This window comes from Xiphias gladius, chromosome 1 (assembly GCF_016859285.1).
Source record: "Xiphias gladius isolate SHS-SW01 ecotype Sanya breed wild chromosome 1, ASM1685928v1, whole genome shotgun sequence".
NCBI lineage: Eukaryota > Metazoa > Chordata > Actinopteri > Istiophoriformes > Xiphiidae > Xiphias > Xiphias gladius.
In genome coordinates, this window is record NC_053400.1 from 33,255,385 (window position 1) to 33,273,243 (window position 17,859).

The 17,859-nt window shown below is 41.9% G+C and overlaps 1 protein-coding gene across 1 annotated transcript; it reads left to right on the forward strand.

Moving 5' to 3' along the window:
* Positions 1 to 12,020: 12,020 nt before the first annotated feature.
* LOC120794354 (ZP domain-containing protein-like) lies at positions 12,021 to 16,960 on the forward strand. The gene is made up of 10 exons (XM_040135358.1): positions 12,021 to 12,085; positions 12,535 to 12,676; positions 12,797 to 12,940; positions 13,024 to 13,086; positions 13,360 to 13,418; positions 14,055 to 14,245; positions 14,365 to 14,765; positions 15,214 to 15,313; positions 16,134 to 16,335; positions 16,441 to 16,960. The coding sequence occupies exons 5-10, from the start codon at positions 13,382 to 13,384 to the stop codon at positions 16,575 to 16,577; spliced, it is 1,068 nt and encodes a 355-aa protein (XP_039991292.1). The 5' UTR covers positions 12,021 to 12,085; positions 12,535 to 12,676; positions 12,797 to 12,940; positions 13,024 to 13,086; positions 13,360 to 13,381; the 3' UTR covers positions 16,578 to 16,960.
* Positions 16,961 to 17,859: the final 899 nt, after the last annotated feature.

Here is a 17,859-nt window from a genome sequence, read left to right on the forward strand (position 1 = left end):
AAAAGCTGGTGATAAGTAAATATTGTGTTCACAATTGTTTCTGTTGCCACCAATTGGCCAAAAATCAGTTATCGCAGTAGGAGGTTGAGGAGGTCCAAAGCTGCAGTAAAAACCAACTATTGCCAAGCCCTCAGGCAGCCTGAGGCTGGCAAAGCCAATGATTTCACTTTCATTTTGTCTGAACTGCACCTTTTGCAGTCATGAAGTATTCAGTGTGTGACAGCAAAGATTTTCAGATTATCTTTTATCTCACATATGATTTACTTGAAGTTAGTCAGGCTTAGAATTGGCAACAGTCAGCGGCAGATAATTCCTGTTTAGACAAAATGAAAGTAGGTCACAATAAATGAAATAAACGTAGTACAACTTGATTGTGAATATTTCTTATGTCTTGTCTGAGTCCGTTTCTTTGTGTATCCTCAACACAAAGTGGATGAGTGCCGACTGTTCACAATCACCTTTTGTTATTCTTGAACAAGGCAATGTCATCTTATGATGATTGACAAGGAGTAAATTCTTCGGTCACTCGTCGTGTTTATCTGGGCACATTCCTGCTGAGGATAAAGACAAATGTGACATGCTTACTGTAAACCTCCAGGTGCAAAGGAGAAGGGGAAACGATGAATGTTTCCTGTAAAAACGACTTGACCTGAAATAAGGGCACTGAGAGGTGATGATCCACCCAGCATCACATGTCGGTTTTGGCTCAGCATCAGCTTTGCAGGTTTAATTTCTTGAGATGCACCTGTTGAGCCCTGAGGGATTGAGTGTGTCAATTCAAGATTTTGGCTGTGCTCTTGATGTACACATGTTTCAAAGAAGTTTCAATAAAGACAGGGGGAGAGAATCCATGCTACAACTTGATTTTGGGCTCTCTTGTTCCCTCCTCTGGACTTACCATCCCTACTGTTATTACCTCCGCCAAGGTTATTCTTTCATCCGTAGTTGTTTGCAAACCTCTGACGCTGAATTTTGTGGCGAGGACCCAGGAGAGGTTTTTCTTCTGATGACTCCTCCATGAAGGTCAAATTTGCGCACATTTGTGGACAACCACCAGAATCTTCCTGAAGGTTTTTTGCAGTCAAGCACAGGTTTCGATTTGCCTTTTCCAGTAATCCTATGAACAGTTCTCTCTGAAGGTTTTCTTGGTCTTCCAGACCTCAACTTGAACTCCACCGTTCTTGTTAACTGCCATTTTTTAAATCACATTACGAACTGAGGAAACGGCTGCCTGAAAACGCTTTGCTATCTTCTTAAAGCCTCCTCTCGTTCGTGAGCATCAATCATTTTAATTTTCAGAGTGTAGCTGGGCAGCTGCTTAGAGGAGCCCCTGGCTGCTGATTGTTGGGACAAGGTTTGAGGAGTCAGAGTATTTATAAAGCTCTGAAATTTGCATGGCCTTGTCCTTTTCCTAACGATGACTGTGAACAAGCCAGAGCTCTAAAAAGCTGATTAAGGTCTGAGACCTTGGTAAAAGTTATCTGAGGGCACAAATCTCTTTGGGGTGACCAAACTTTAGTATGGTGCTCCTTTACTTTTTTTTTTTACTCTAAAATTGTACAAAACAAACCACGAGTAGTGCCCAAACGTTTTCATGCCACTGTACATGGATAACATATATATAAATGAACATATTTTTAAAAGACAGCAACGCTCAAAAACAAACAATCTCAAGGTCTAGAGGAAGAGGGAAATAGAAAACAGTTCGAACCACAGTAAGTTTCCCCTTATTTTGCAACTCGTCATCAATGTGTCATGTCGTCAATGAACAAAACAATGTGACCACGTAATTACTTGGAAAGCAATGTTTAATAGAATAGATGAAAAGATAGGACTGCTGAAATGTATTAATTTAAATCTGCAGATGGGGCAGGGTTAAGCTCAACCCAGGACACGTTAAAAAAACGTGTCCCAAATGTGCAATTGTTATTTCTTGGCTGTGGTCAGAGTTACTTGTGTTTACTTTTTAGTTGATTAATTTAATATTATTGCTTGAATTGAAAGTGCAACAGATATGTAGGACTACAGGCTGCCTCCGCTCTGACAGCAGCTCAAGATTGATTCTGGTCTAACCGCCAATAGCTGTGAGCCGTCCTTCTCCGTTGTGGCTCTTTGGCTTTTAGAGCAGAGACTAAGCGAAGCGTCGAAAACGTTACAAAAATAAAAGATGCTTTTCCAATGATGCAACCCAGAGGCAGTTTGGAAATGGAGAACAACAAAAATGTTCCGTTTTTTTTTTTTTTTTCCAGCCGCTGACAAAAGCAGGTCTGTGGAGGTTAAATATATGAAATTGCTTATATTTATACACTTGGGAGGGCTCGGTTTATACCCTTACTTGCACAGTACACAAGACACAATACAGTACTGTGCAACCCTCCATAACTTTACTTTAGTCCCTTCTAGTTTAATCCATTAAGCATTAATAAGCATATTATAAACTGAATAGTTTACAACACACTATAATGTGTTTATTAATGTACAGTGTTCGTTAACAATCATAACTTTCATCGTACTATGCAGACATATTTTATACGATTACAACTGTGTCGCTGTACTGTCATTCATTATCTGTTTATACACCGGCCTCCACTTGTGGGTGCCCACTGGAGGAATTCAGAGTTTTTGACAAATTCATTACACTAAAGTTTTACCCTGTAAGATTAGTTGTGATTTGATTCTGATCATGCGGCTCATTCTCACACAGCGAATGAGCCGTCACAGCAAACACAATGGCACTGTGTTTCCAACAGAGAACGTGGGATAAAAGCTCCCCATCGGAAATTACAAGGCAGTAAAACTAGTTGTTACACAACGGGACTTATGAAATAAATAAAATTTGGGGTTTTAGCTTGATTAACACCCACTGTTCCGTATCATTTGCTGGCTTGAAGATTCAACCGATTGTGGTTTACTCTCTTCTTTCTACATTCTGAATCACTTACCTTTCCGATAAAATAATTAAGTCTTTCAGCAGAATATTTCTGTTTACATCCACAAATATTTCTGTTTGGATACGACCACGCATACGATGTATACTGACCGTAGGGGCCAATGTAAATGGAAGGTTTGATCATGTCAGGATTACCCATCTAAGTATGTGTCTAGCAGAGAGAGCCCATTCCACAAAGCTGATAATATCAGCGTTGGATTCTTCGGCGGTGTCATGCTAGACCCATAACACAAGTATCAGGACCGGCATCGCTATCAGTCCCAGACAGACTGATATCCTTGCAGCAAGCAAACCGCGTACTACTGCTACCAGAATGGCTACGCTTGCTCCTCTGGTGACTGTGGGACCCAGACCCAGACTACCGGCGCACAAATCGCCCGGAATTCCTACGCTCTCAACCGGTGCGAGCACGAGGTGCTGACAAAAAGGAAACCTTTTTCTCTGCTGATCTGTTTGGCTGGCTGATTTAAAGCAGAGTTAAAGACGACCAAGTCCAATACTGTGCACCCTCAGTCGAATCCCCCCGTTCAGAGAGCAGCGGTGGAAAGTAACTGAGTACATTTACTCGTTTACTGTGCTTTAGTACAGTTTTAAGATTCTTGTACTTTACTTGGGTATTTTCATTTTCTGCTACTTTATACTTCTACGTTATACTTCTGCCCCACTACAATTCAGACTTACTTTTTACTCCACTACATTAATTTGACAGTGTGGTTACTTTTCAAATCAGGACTTTATATAAAAACAAAACAAAACAAGTTATGATAAGTCTGTAAAAATACAATTCATTGTTAAAGATTAAACCAGTGGTTTCCAGCCTTTTTGAAAACAAACAAACACAAATAAATTAAAAAAAACAACTGTCTAGTTGTGGCAAGGAGACATTTCTCCTCTTATCCTCTCACATAAACCTACATTGAGGCCAAACAAGGAAAAATGATCCAGCATTTCAAAAAAACACAGCAAGGACTAGAGAAAATCCTGGACTAAACGAGCAAACCTTATATAAAGTGGATAAAAGTGGCCCCACCTCCAGCAGCTACAACAGTTAAACGTTGCTCAGGCACTAATGCATCAATATTAACAATCTATTATATCATGATATACCCCTCACCGTGGGACACTTTTACCTTTCCTACTCGAGGCACATTTTAGTGAAAACACTTTTAAATTCCTACTTTTTCCTTAGTAAGTAAGTAGTTTTCCTAATCCATTGTAATGGATGTGTATTTTTATAACGTTGTGTTGAAACTTTGACTTAAGAAAAGGATCCGAATAGATCTTCCGTGCAAGTCGGTGCATCTAATCTCAGGCAGAGTCTTGAAATGAACGAGAGAGCTGAGCGTGTGTGACTGCCCTGAAAAAAACAACAGCGATGACGAAAGCAATAGCACAAAAATCAAGACGTATATAGAGAATATTATATATTGTAAAATACTTCATAGTGGAAAACACCTTCTTAGGAGTAACGGTTGCGATAATGATTATTGTCATGACAAAACTCATTTACTGATGAACAATATTTTAGTTTAAGTTTATGAATTCACGGGACCTTTTCGATCACGGCCATGATTGGTGGTCAGAATAACCGCGGATACGTTTAACATTAAGAACTGAGATTCAGGTTGACTATATACGTCCAATCACTCAACACACTGTTCCATTTAAATGGATTCGAGCCAAGTTTTGTTTTTCCCCGTTCTCAACTTTGTGTTCAGAGCTAATATCTGCCATGTGATGGATAATGTTGAAAGTCGTGCTTCAGTGTCATCACCGCTCAGACATGTCTTCCATCAGATACCCCGCGTGCCACAACCTCGGATGCGGTCAGGGATACTGGATATCGAATATCCGAAGCCCGCAGGCTGGTTGGAGAATGACGGCACACGTGGACCCGGGAGCGCGGTCTTTTTTCTTTTAGGATGATAAACCTTTGACCGACTAAAGGTGGATGTGTGTTGGGCACATTTTTCTTACCTGAAACTTTCCATTTAAAATTTGAAAAAATGACTCGTAGGCAAATCCTTGGAATTAATCCATTTAAAGAGGTACTGCAGACTTGTTGACATGTTTCTTGAGCTGTAAACTAAGTGACATGACAGAACTTTGATGAAACACATCAGTTCTTATTAAAGGTATAAAAAAAAAAAAAACTTCATCATTTCACGGTTGGAATCATCCTGACCCTTGCAAGGCCAGTGCTGACATACAGTCAACTGTTGGGGACTCATTTACTTCATGAAATTGATATTTAAAAAAAAGAATGTAAACCCCCTCTAATCAGAGGTGGGCGGCCCACCTCCCCCAACGCCCGTCCTCGAGTGGGAGTCTGTGAAACCGTGCACATTTTCAAATATATACTGCTCGAGGCTCATCTTTCACGGGAGTATATGCTATTGTTTGGCCAACCCTCTACTTAGTATTTTTCAATTTTTGCGCAGGGGTTCAGACTTGTGCTTCGGACGGCTGTGGAAGCAGCACTCTTCCCCTTCAGACCCTCGTACGTCCCGGCAGCGGTTGCAGATGGCAGCAGGTCCCTCCAGTTGCAACACACTGCTATGTACGTTAGCCGTCGGCAACGTACATAGTTAGTTAGTTAGTTCTTCTATCCGCATTCCCGACCCGAGAGCTCTGGCTTATCCAAGCCAGAGATTACAAAGCGATTCACAAAACAAACACAACAAACACGTTGCAGACGAATTCCTCAAAATTGATGGAGTAGGGTGAAGAGAATACATCTTCAGAAGCAAATAAACAAAAAAACACAAATGAGAAATGTAAAAATAGAAGAAACAGTCAAGAGATTATTCGAAAGCCTTTTGAAAGAAATGTGTTTTCAGAAGTGATTTAAAAGAAGATACTCGTTTTGCAAGTCCAAAATTGCGGTGCCCTAACAGCAAAGGCTCTGTCCCCTTTAGTCCTAGATCTCGACGTGGGAACTGCCAACGAGGTCCTGGCTGAGGACCTCAGACTACGTGCAGGCTGATAAGGGGCAAGTAATTCAGACCCATAGTCTGGGGCTGGGCCATGAAGTGGTTTAACGTTGTTCAAGTTTCGGCCCTCAGGCAGTTTCAATGACAGAAAAACCTGTCACTTTTTCTCCTGCTGTCAAGTCTGCACCCAGCGATCAGCACCTCACTACAACCCCGGGTGTGCGTTGCGTTTCCATCGGATACAGGAGCCTGCTCGTCATGATTCCTGATGGAATATTTATGGTCGCAGATTTCCAGTTTTTTGAGATTCCTTTTGTTTTCCAGACGTAAAATAAATCACGCGGCGATTTTAGGCAGATAAACAACCGCAGTGATGTCACATGTGATTCTGCCTCTAACTAAAACGTCCCTGCCAGCGGATCAGATATTCACGCTCTTCTCAGTTAGGTATCAATGAAATGTCAATTAAAAGAAATAAAATCTGAAATAAAAAAATAAAAAAAATAAATCTGAATAAAACCTTTTCTTATCCAGTTGTTACAAACTGCATCAGTAAAATGGTTTTTTACCACCGGACACCAAAAACAGGTACCGAGTCTTTTCAAGACCTCAACTTGCTGTTATTATTTTTTAAAACTTTCTGTCACTAAATTTCTAAGGTGAGATAACACAGAACTGATCCCCGGAGGTGATATTAGGTGTTCCGGCAGCAAAAGAGAAATACAAACTGGATAAAACCAGAGCAAAGAAAAAAATATTTAGGAGATCTACACCACAAATCAAGATTAAATGAAAGCATTATACAGATACAATGTAGATATGTGGCGGTATAAAGAAATTATACAATGAATCCAAAGAAGACAATCTATACAATACAATACAACCACCCTTGGCCAATGTACATAATGCGCTTTTTGCGCAGTAATGTTTGTGTGAAAAACCAGACTTCAACCAACGGCGCAGCTCCCTCCTATTCCTGAGGAACAGCACAGACTGTATTTACCACATAAAACATAGGTGTTATTTATCTGCAGCGGAAGAGGTGGATGAAAATAAGCGAAAATAAGGGTCTTAAGCTGAGAAGACGCGTATGACAGATTCATTCTGCACGGAGCGCAGCGAAGCCCTCAAAAGGTTAAACAGAACAAAAGCAAACTGTGTCACTGAGGTGTGAGGCGCAGAAACAAGGCACGCCATCACAAGTGGGAGGTAGCACAGAAGAGGAGTAGTTACGCTGACAGGAGAGATCCGCATGAGCGATCGAAGTCAAAGCGGTATGTGGGAGGCGGGATGAAGTGGCACGAACTGTCACTACCGGTAGATGCTGCATCGAAACACTCCTGACCTCTGACATGAGCAACGTTAAGCCGCCCGTCAAGCTGCTCAAACCTGACCAGGAGCCAAAATCCTTAAGCCCCACCGGCACTTTCTCTCTTCTTCCGAGCGCTGTAGTGACAATTGGAGCTGAGCATTAAAAGCACCTGCCGAAAGCCAGGAAAGCGGACCCCATCAGCCCAAGTCTCAGATCTTTGAACTGGCGTCCTGAGTGTCAAAGACCCGATTTCTAAATACTCCTGCTAGTTTCCGAAGCATTTCTGCTCTTCTGCTCCTTTATGAACCATCCAGACCTCTCAGGGGGTCTGGGACGGGTCTGCTCACTGGTGTCCTTTTATGCACCATTCATCTGCAACAGACAAAACAGAAAGCTTGAGGCCAGCTCCAACCTTCGTGTCTTTTTAAGGCTTTTCCTCGCCGCTGTCGCCAGGTGCTCGCTCATGGGGGAATGTTGGGTCTCTGTGAATATAACTATAGAGAGTCCTGGTCTAGTGCCCCGAGATAACCTCTGTTATGATCTGGCTCTATACAAGTCAAATCGAACTGAATTGAATTGAACTTTCTGTTTGTCACTGCATTTTATCCAATTCAGTGAGTTAGTGACATCTGGCACTGTAATGTATCGGTCTTATTCTGTTTTAGCTTATGTCAGGATGCTGTGGCTCCTTTTACAGGCGATTTATTTGTGTCTTTTTCAATCTTGTCGTAATGCGTAAACTGGTCTCGCCTTTAATTCACAGCGTGCTGCTGCTTTAATTTCAAACAGAAACAGAAGCGTAATACCTTAAGAGCAAAGCCGGTTGTTACAGCGACAGGTTGTTGTTACTGTATAACGTAATTGTTGTGACTTCCATTTGACTGATGCGGTTTTTACAGTTGCAAGACTGTAGCATCATAAAGGTTCTGGTCAGTAAAAGGTCTCATTTAAAGCTGCTAGTAATCAGGGACACACACCGTGATGTAAATTCTGTCTGGTATTGACATTACGTTGATACTTAAAATTTGCCGAGCAAACTGAAAGCAGGAGCCACGCAGAACTGACTTCTCACGTCCAGATTACGGCCCGACTAAGACGGCTGCCGGCTGTACGTGTGCCCCAGCGAGCCTCCCGCTGCATGTTCTGCAAACTCTAAAAACAAACGGCTCGCCTGTGACGGTCGACCGATCAGAGCCACGATCGACGCAGTCTACGGCGGCGGACTTCCCTCAGTCTGCTGTGAATACCTGTGCCAGCCTGCACCGGCAGCTGGACAGGGGGAGGGTTCCTCTCCACTCTCTGGGAATTTTGAGCCGCTTTGTTCAGCAGAAATCCTCTTTCAAAGACTCCACCATGCAACAGGAAAAGAAACCTCAAGTCCCTTGCTTTAGCACGCATGGATTTTACAAACCAAAGGCTCAACAATGTGATGAAGTATGTACGGGACATAAAGAACAGTTTGCTGCTCTCACATGAAGATTCAGATATCTTTAAATAACAGGGCTCACTGAACGTGCCACCGGTCTGAAATGCAATTCAAGTTCATGAATTATGTCTAATTCGTTTTCGATTATTCCTTCTTGGTTTGACTGATAAGTATATGTGTTATGTATTCTTTCTTAGTGTCATTTATTTTTCTTTACGTTTTGCTAAATCGTGTATTTATTACCTTAGTGGTTTTTTCCCCTGTCTTGTCTTTTTTCTTTTTGTGGGCTGAGCTGAGGGGAGGTCCACTGTATCTGCCTGTGGCTTCCTGACCTTTCCTGTCACATCCGTTTTACTTCTGTTATCTGGTTTTAAACTTTTGAGTACGTCTGCAAATTTTAAAAAAACTATGGGGCCCTCTTTAATGTCCAGGATGCTGCTAAGAGAAAAACAATCAAAAAGCAAAATAACCTCTGCTTGACGGCACACTATCCTCCTATAAAGGCTGGTTGTTGTAAGAAAGGGAAGGCTCGCTGTTCTCATTAATACCATTTCACTGATGTAGTGGTTACAACTGCTTGTTGTTTTGCTCACAGTAGTTTCACATTTGAAGGAAAAAGCTGCTAGTCATTTATTAGCATTTCAGCTGACCAAAAATGAACCAGAATCAAGCACATTTGAGCCATTTTATGACAGCGAACCACACGTTTTACATTATTTCCTGCGTTCGGCTCTTACGGCCAGATTTAAGGAAATTGCAGGAGGTTTTAGTTACTTACCTGTCAATGCAACCATGAAGTTGACAGTTTAAAACTGTGTTTAAGATTATTAGTAGGAATCGTGTGCAACAGAGTACACAATGGAAAATAACGTGATATGCAGAACAATGACTGTGCTTAGGTTTCGGTATCCTAACATTTGCATTAGAACATTTTCCAGCCTCTGTGCTGCCAGTAATTAATGAAAAAAGGTCTTTGACACACACAGGTTAGATTTCATTATTGAGCTGTGTTTTGTTATCGCAGGAATTCAAATGAGGAAAAAAAAAAAAGTTTTGTCCCCTGAACCAGTTTTGGAGCTGGCCTATTGTTCTCACATAGTGTACATGCCATTAGACTTGACAGGGCTGTCACGGGCGTCTCCAGCAGGCCTCGCACTGTGTATAAAGATGCTGCAGGTGGATGTGAGCGGCAGACAATCTCGGAGAAGGTGAGTTCTGGGCATCATGTCTCCCACGCTGGCGCTCCCGCTTCAGCTGCTCCTGGTCACGCTGGTGTCTGCATCGCATCACTACGGGGGAACCGTGAACTTCGCCTACAAAGGAAGAAACGCTGACGGATCATTTAGGGTGAGAGATGCGATATTATTTTACATACACACAGCAGACTGCTGTTTTACCTCAGCATGGCTTTTCAGCGCAACATGTACAGCAACAGTGCATCCACGCTTCTCTATGTCTGCCTTTAAGAATCGAAGCTGTAAAATAGCTTGTTTTACATACTCACTCTCGGCTGAGAGTTTAAATTGCGCTCTTGTGTTTTGCGTTTTTACTCCAAAACACTTGTTTGTCATAATCAAGACACATCAGTTAGGTAAAGTTAAGTAAACTTGAGTACACCCCAAACAATTTTATGTTGTATAGTAACTTTCTTTAATGAATATTTGCCTGCAAAATTATGCACTTTATAGTCTTTTCATGAAAAAAAATTCTAAGTGGCTGAAAGGGAAGACTTCTAAACTTGCTTTAGGAAATATAAACTGTTTTGCAAATAAGTAAAAAATGACTTAACTTGACTTAACTTGATAAGTGAGGGTCAGGGTGTGGAAGGAGCCGGAGGTTTTCTTGATCGCTTAGTGTGGAACTGAAAGACCTTCAGACCGTTTGACTGACCCAGTTTAGGCTGCACTGCTTTTTTTCTTTCTACCTTTTCCTTTTCTCATATTCTTTAACCATTATTATTGTTTTTATTAAGGTTTTCACTCTCCTTTTCTGTACCTTATTCTCAAAATCCAAGGAGTAACTTCTTTGATATATTGCAGTGTTATTAGTTTTATGATTTTAAAAACCTCTTTTTGACTAAGAAATGGCCTTTAGCTACATTTGTTGTTATTCTTGTTTATGCTACAAAATTGTTATCATGGTTATCAGAACATCATCATCATCATCATCTGAAAATGGATAGCATTATAGAGTCATATAACGTTTACAGATTATATAAAAATGTCCTGCGTTTCAGTGGAGCAACCATCTCTAACCACACAGTTGATGACTTCGATCTTTTCCACAGTTGGTCATTCGCAACAGGGCAACATTTGATGGCTGTCGGTACTCCTACACCTGGAGATGTTTCCGGGGCAGCTGCGGCCACACTACCTCACGCCAGATAGGTGTACTTGACACGAGCACCAATGCGCCGCAATTCAACAGGGAATGGTGTGAAACTGAAAGAGTCTTTACGTATAATGTCCCGAGTGACCAACCTTTTCAAAGCAGGTGGGCAATTGTTTTTTTCTCTCCTGTTCTTAACATTTTGTTCTCAACATTTCTTTATAAAGTAAAGTTTGTGGAGCATCATCTTATTTATCAACCTTGCTTCACAACATGCGACTTCACACATCTATATCTGAAGTATTTCAAGAGGTTTGTTTCCACACATATTAGGGCAGCTAGCTGTTGTTGGATCCCAACACGCAACCATGTCACCAGTTGGAGGCTGCTGACTCATGTGGATTTGGGGACGAGATCTGACACCGGAAAACCAAACAGTTCGCCCGACATTGCCATTCTACCTTTCCTCCGGTAAGCGTCCTGCAAGTTACCACAAAACTGTGAACCTCTAAACATCTTATTAAAAAACCTGTAGGATTTGAACATATCCGGCTATCCAGATCTACAGTACTGGATCATTTTTTCCTAAAGGATCACGGGTGGAGAACTGTTTCTAATTCATCTTCATGTGTCTACTCAAGAGTTCCACAGAACTGTCCACGGACATACAATCTGATGTCCTCTGATCCTGACGGTGACAAAGTTCGATGCCGATATGGAAATATCTTGGGCACAGAGTGCAGCGCATGCAACCAGCCCTCGGGCTTCCACTTAGATCAGGTTGGTTGACAAATCAATTTCCTAATTCACTGCATTGTAATGGATTGATGCTTTGCCTCCCTCAACTGCTAAATCTTCACATCGTCAGGGCTCTTGCATATTACACTACCGCAACACCAGTGCCAGCCCCTTTGTTTTTGGATTTGAGTTGGTGGTGGAGGACTTCCCACAAGGCCACATCACTCTGACCTACACAGACGGATCCCGAGCCTCCAAGGCTCCACTGACCGTGAGTCAGTGGGGGCAGGGTACAACCACAAACGCACCAGCAATAACATCATACACCTCCACCACCACGGGACAGCTGTACGCCACCGATCCTCTCAGTAAACTACCATTGCAATTCTCTTTACTGGGTTAGTACGATTTTACTTGTTTGACCAAAACCTCATTTTTAAAGTTATTAGATCTTTAACGTTGTGTTTATTCAGTTAACTATTGTGTATAAATGTGGCTTCCCCCGCTATGAAGGTCTCTGTCCTGCAAAAACCATGTATCTCCAAAACACGTACTCTTCATGAGCTAAGAAAAATAGTTCCATTTTCAGCGTTCTTCATATTTTAAAATTTTTAAAAGGATTATTTAGAAAAAACTTAATCCTTTTGTTTATTTGAAAAGTTTTCAATTATTGCATCTGGAGATGTCTAGTTTTCACTGAGCAGTGACTTTACTTTGCCTTCGGCAACTGTGAGTGCAAAGGCTTGAAAGTTTTTATCCATAGACAGCAGCAGAGTGGCAGTTTACTCATAGCTCTGCAATACTTTGGAATTCAAATTGATCTTTTTTTTTTTTTTTTTTGCTCCAGTGGACCCACCTGCTCCCTCGTGTTTGGAGGGACTCTACTTGCCAAGGTTCGTGCACCCAACACCTGAAAATGGAGCTCGCATCCAAGCAGAGGTCAACAAAGAAGTGGAGATCAGAGTCAAGGCACAAGCTGCGTACGCAACGTAAGTTAGAACCAACCTGATGAGTGAGGACCTGTGGCATCAAAACATTGTCATCATTTCAGCAAGTAAGATAACATCAGTAATGACGAAGAAATGTGTGGTTTCTCTGTTTTCACACAGACTACATGATATCATCATCAGTGGGCCACTGAATATCAGCAAGCACAGGAACACTCATGACGAGTTTGTCATCAGGTGGAAGCCCGTCCCAAATGACCTGGGAGATCATTACCCGATCTGCTTCGCTGTTGAGTCCGTGACAGGGTGAGACTCGGGTTCATTTCTTTTATGTCAGAATCCTTATGTGTGTGAGAAAACCATCGTTTAACTTTGTACATATCTTGCAGGTCTGCTGTAACCAGTGCTCAAATCACCCAAAATCACCATCACCACGCCACCCCCACTTCACAGTAAGCGACATTTCTCTGCGTTCGGCCCTTCGCAAAATGCACCTCTGAGCACCGAGGTGGAGCGCAGTGCTCATGTTGTAGCTGAGCCCGAGAGATGAAAACTAAGAGAGCTTTGAAAAAATAAGAAAACCTTCCAAGCTGCCAATATTTTAAATCATTCACGGTCATTCAGAGAAGAAGCAAAAGCGTATCAAAAGTTAGGTTTAAAGGCTGGCGGCATCTGTATTTTTCCAAAATAAAAATTCACAATCTGCGCTCACCATTGCTTTTCAGGTCTGGCGTCTATCAGTCCGAGATGAGGTGTGTTCTGGTGGACGTCGGGAAGGAGCGAAGTGAGTCGCAGGGCTACTTTTATCGTCAACATTCGGTAGTGTAACTATAACTGTAATGGTGTAAACGTTCACCAAATATATCACCCGCTAAATGCTGTAGTCAAGTGCCAAACATTGGCCGCGTGGCTGGTGTACATTGGAGAGCTGTTAGTAAAGCTACCAATGCTACCAGTCCACATTCAGAACCATCCCTGTGTGCAACATTCTTCCTCGAGATGAAGCTTCACTTCCGGTGCAAACGCAACTTAAAGTCGCATTAAGCCATTTTTGACCACTAGAGGGCATAAAGACTCCAAAACACAGGCCCTGATGTACCATCAGAGTTAAACACGGGCCTGAATCACTGACCGGATAATCAGGCTGATGTTGTCATGGTTTTCCTGGTAATAAAAAACGTCCTACATACAGCTGAGAAATAGCAACATAAGCATATAACATATATCAATTTAAAATCAAATATATAAATAACATATATTGTAATATTAATTATATTTCTATATATACACTACTGAATTAAGCAATACTTTCATGTATAAAAAATATTGCTTGCAAACGATTTCTAATATTGTGAATGTTGTCTGCCATAAGGTGTATTTTTTTTTTTCACGGTTTAAAAATGCATATCTCTCGTTCCAGTTAAATCCCATGTGATCTGCAGTGAGTCCACGATGACAGTAGAGGTTGAGAAATCTTCGATCTATGGACTCACTGGGGAGCATCTGCGGCTCAATGATCCCAGCAACACCGCCTGCAACCTCCAGGGCCACTCCAACAGAACTCACGTCATCGCCGTCATCCCCCTCAACGCCTGCGGAACTCAGATCGAGGTAGCGAGGGGTCATTTGTTTCACTGGACACTGTGCTTCTCTCACTTTTATTGCTGTTGCTTTTTTTTGTTTTTTCATTTGCTGCATGAGGACTGAATACGTAAGCGTTTACTTTGCAGGAAGATGAGGAAAACCTCATTTTCAAGAATGAAATCACCACAGTCGACAACAGCAGAGACCTGATCACCAGGAAGCACCTGCTGGAAGTGCAGTTCTACTGCCAGTACCCCAAACGGGGAAATGTGACACTTGGCTTCACAGCACACAGGAAGAATGTCACAGTGTGGGAGAGAGGGTTTGGCACGTTCACCTACCAGTTTGAGTTCTACCCCGACTACCGGTTCCGATCCATGATTGATCCGAATTCATACCCTCTGGAGTACGACATAGGGAGCCGGATTTACATGCAGATAGAGGCCACCTCTTCAGTCAACAACACTGAGCTGTTTGTGGAGTCCTGCAGAGCTTCACCATACGACAACCCCAACTACCACCCAACCTACTCCATCATTGAAAATGGGTATGAAAACACCCTCTGGCGGCAACAAAGGAACTAAGTATTTGTAAAGATTTGCTGTTTGTCTGGGCTCTTTACGAGAGGTTTGTAACTAAATGGCCCGTAGGTGTGACTGAGAGTATGAAGGGTTGCCTGTCTGTCATGTCAGCCCTGCGATAGACTGTTGACCTGGGTGTGCCCCACCTCTCACCCAGTTTTAACTGGAATAGGCTCCATCTCTCCATCCATCTACCCGTTTGTAGATAATGGATGGAGATTAAATGTCTCTCTCTTTTCCACTCGCATGTTTCACCTCATAGATGGTTACCTCCTCTCATTATAGAGGCTCATTTTTCTAATACGACTATGTCTCGATTTAAAAGTTCATCTTTGGCATAACCTAGGCCGCCTGCAGTGGCATCGAGTGCAGACGCAATGTTCTCATCTTTTTTTTGTTTCTTGCCTTGACTAGATGTAAAGTGGACCCAACTGTTGAAATCTATCCCTCCAACCAGGACAAAGTATTCAGACTCAGCATGGAGGCCTTTAAGTTCATCGGACTGCACGATCAGGTAAGCAGTGGATCATGGAATTAGATTTGAGCAGGAGACTGTAAATGTCCTGTGATATTTATAAATGTTGAAAGGGACAGTTCAAAATTTTGGGAATTACACCTATTCGCTTCATTTTCTTTCTTTTGAGTTGCACGATGTGATCGTGTCTCTCACGTCTGTATAGTAAATATGGAGGTACAACTAGCGGCCGGTTAGCTTAGCATAAAGACCAGTAACACGGGCCAACAGCTAGCCCGGCTCTGTCTGAAGGTAACAAAATGTCCCTCGGAGCAAACCTGAAGCTAATGTATTAACATGTAACATCTCAAAACAACATCAAGATGCAGTTTTTATGGGGAGTTATGTGTCAGATGATTTATTGGCCATACACAGGAACTTCCAAGAGTTTTACACCTTTAAACTCCGTTTGTTGTGAGGATTAAACGAGCTAGATATAACGTCCCAATTAGTCAGCTTTAGAGACCTCGGCGTTTCCCCCTATTTCCAGTCTATATGCTAAGCTAAGCTAACCAGCTCCTGGCCGCAGCTTCATACTAAAGAGACAGATGAGAGTGGAGGTATTTTACAAGACAGAGAACAAGCGCGTTTGCCAAAAACCTTTCCTTTAAACAAGTCGGAGTTCATCATTTCCTTTTTTATTATAACAAGTTTGGAAAATGAGCATGCACCACTTGACATAGATATACAGTGCCGAGGATTAAGTGAAGCATAGGTTTGACCCCGTACGTGGGCTTTGACTACATCTCTGCTGTCTGTCGACTAGAGGAGACAACGGTATGTCTGCTGATATAATGACGGCGTGTCTTGTTGTATTCAGGTGTACATCAGCTGTTCGGTCCTGATGTGTGAAGCAGGAAACCCCAACACCAGGTGTTCGCGGGGATGCTCCAACTCCACATGGCCAAGCGGTCACCAGCACCATCACCGAAAGAGAGAGGCCGTGGTCCAGAGTGCACATCACTTTGTTTCCCAGGGCCCCCTGCGCTTAAGGAGATCGGCAGAGAGCACCGAAGCCACAGGTATGAAAACAGGGAGTGGTTTCTTACCAGCACACCTGCCTTGTTTGAGTCCCGGTTAGACTTTGGACAAGCATTAATTGAAATTGTGTTTTGTCTTTTCTCCAGTGACCAACCTAAATCTGAACCTGGTGTTCATTGCTGGATGTCTTCTTGCAGCCATTGGCATGGTCTGTGGAGTGGCCATGTACAAAGCCAAAACGTCCAACGTCAAATACCAACCTTTGCCAGCATTTGAAAGCTAAGACAGGAGCGCTTGCCGAATATATGGCCTGAATCTACGACCCCTTATTTTGATTATTTTTACTTGCAGGTTTTGGGTGTTCATGTATCTCTGTCGTTGCACATTTAAATGAATGAATTTTATACTATCCTCCTTAGAAATGTCTATTTGTATGAAAACACTCTAGTTAGGAGAAATCTGTCTGTGCAACTTGAAACATAGAAAGAGACTTTTAAATGAAACAACGCTGGAAGGATGATCAACTAGTACTGCAGCTGCTAGGTGACTGTTCAATTGCTGTGTTTACTGGTCTAGCTTTATAACAGCTTCTGCAGTACGCTTTAAAACAAGTATCCAGATTCATATGTGTAGTCCCATCCAGTCATAATCATTAAACATGAAAGCCCCTCAATGGCTTCAGATAAATGGTAGAGACTTAACTCTTTTATAATGAACTTGCTTAATGGATCAATAAAAATGTATACGCTCCTACATATATTTTTGCTTTTGTCCTTTTTAATTATTTTCCTGTCTTACACACAATAAGAGAGGAGTCAGTTTCTGATAATCTATTATATATGTTCTACTATATATTTGTGTTTCAAGTACCAAACTTATCATTAAATGTATAAATCACCGTCCTGCTGCTGAATCTCATCACATTTTAGAAAAACCGTTTATATACCAGATTGAGTTTTACGTAGGCAAATATATAGACGTGTAATTAACTAGTGCGGCAACCAACAGAGTGATTGCGACCACAAGAATCCACAAGGGAAGGTTCTAAAGTGTAAAGGTGTGCAGCAAAATAGTCAAATCGACAAGTATTGTTGATGTAGCTGTGAGGTGTAGAAATTAAAGTCTGTAACTATCAGAAGTGGTTCATTAAGTCTCAAGCTCCGAGCAAGTGGCCCCCTGAAGAGTCTTCCCCAAACTTCCATTCACAAACTGCAAAAGCCAAATGTGAGTGACATGGAAAAATGAAACAACAGCACATAATCCTCTGTACCGTTATTATTTTCAGCACTGTCTAATCTGGCCATTATTTTCTCGGTTAACAGATAAACTCTTTGCTCAATTACAAAGTCAGAAAATTGTGAAAAATGGCGAAAAAAAAGAAGTGAATTGTCACGTTTGCCACTGTATCTCTGCACCTTTGAGACAGAACTGCGTATTAAAAATGTTACTTTCAGACTTTAATCTTTTTCAAAGATGCATATTTTCTCATGAACCCAATTTTTCATGATCCGCACAGTACATGTAATGGGATTACTTGAAATTACCTTTGGAGTTTGGGGTAATCT

Bases quoted from the DNA above. Each gene is read 5' to 3' on its own strand.
- LOC120794354 (XM_040135358.1), top strand. From the start codon at position 13,382: ATGAGGTGTGTTCTGGTGGACGTCGGGAAGGAGCGAA. The intron at 15,314-16,133 runs GTAAGCAGTGGA...TGTTGTATTCAG, and splicing joins TCATCGGACTGCACGATCAG to GTGTACATCAGCTGTTCGGT. The intron at 16,336-16,440 runs GTATGAAAACAG...TCTTTTCTCCAG, and splicing joins AGAGAGCACCGAAGCCACAG to TGACCAACCTAAATCTGAAC.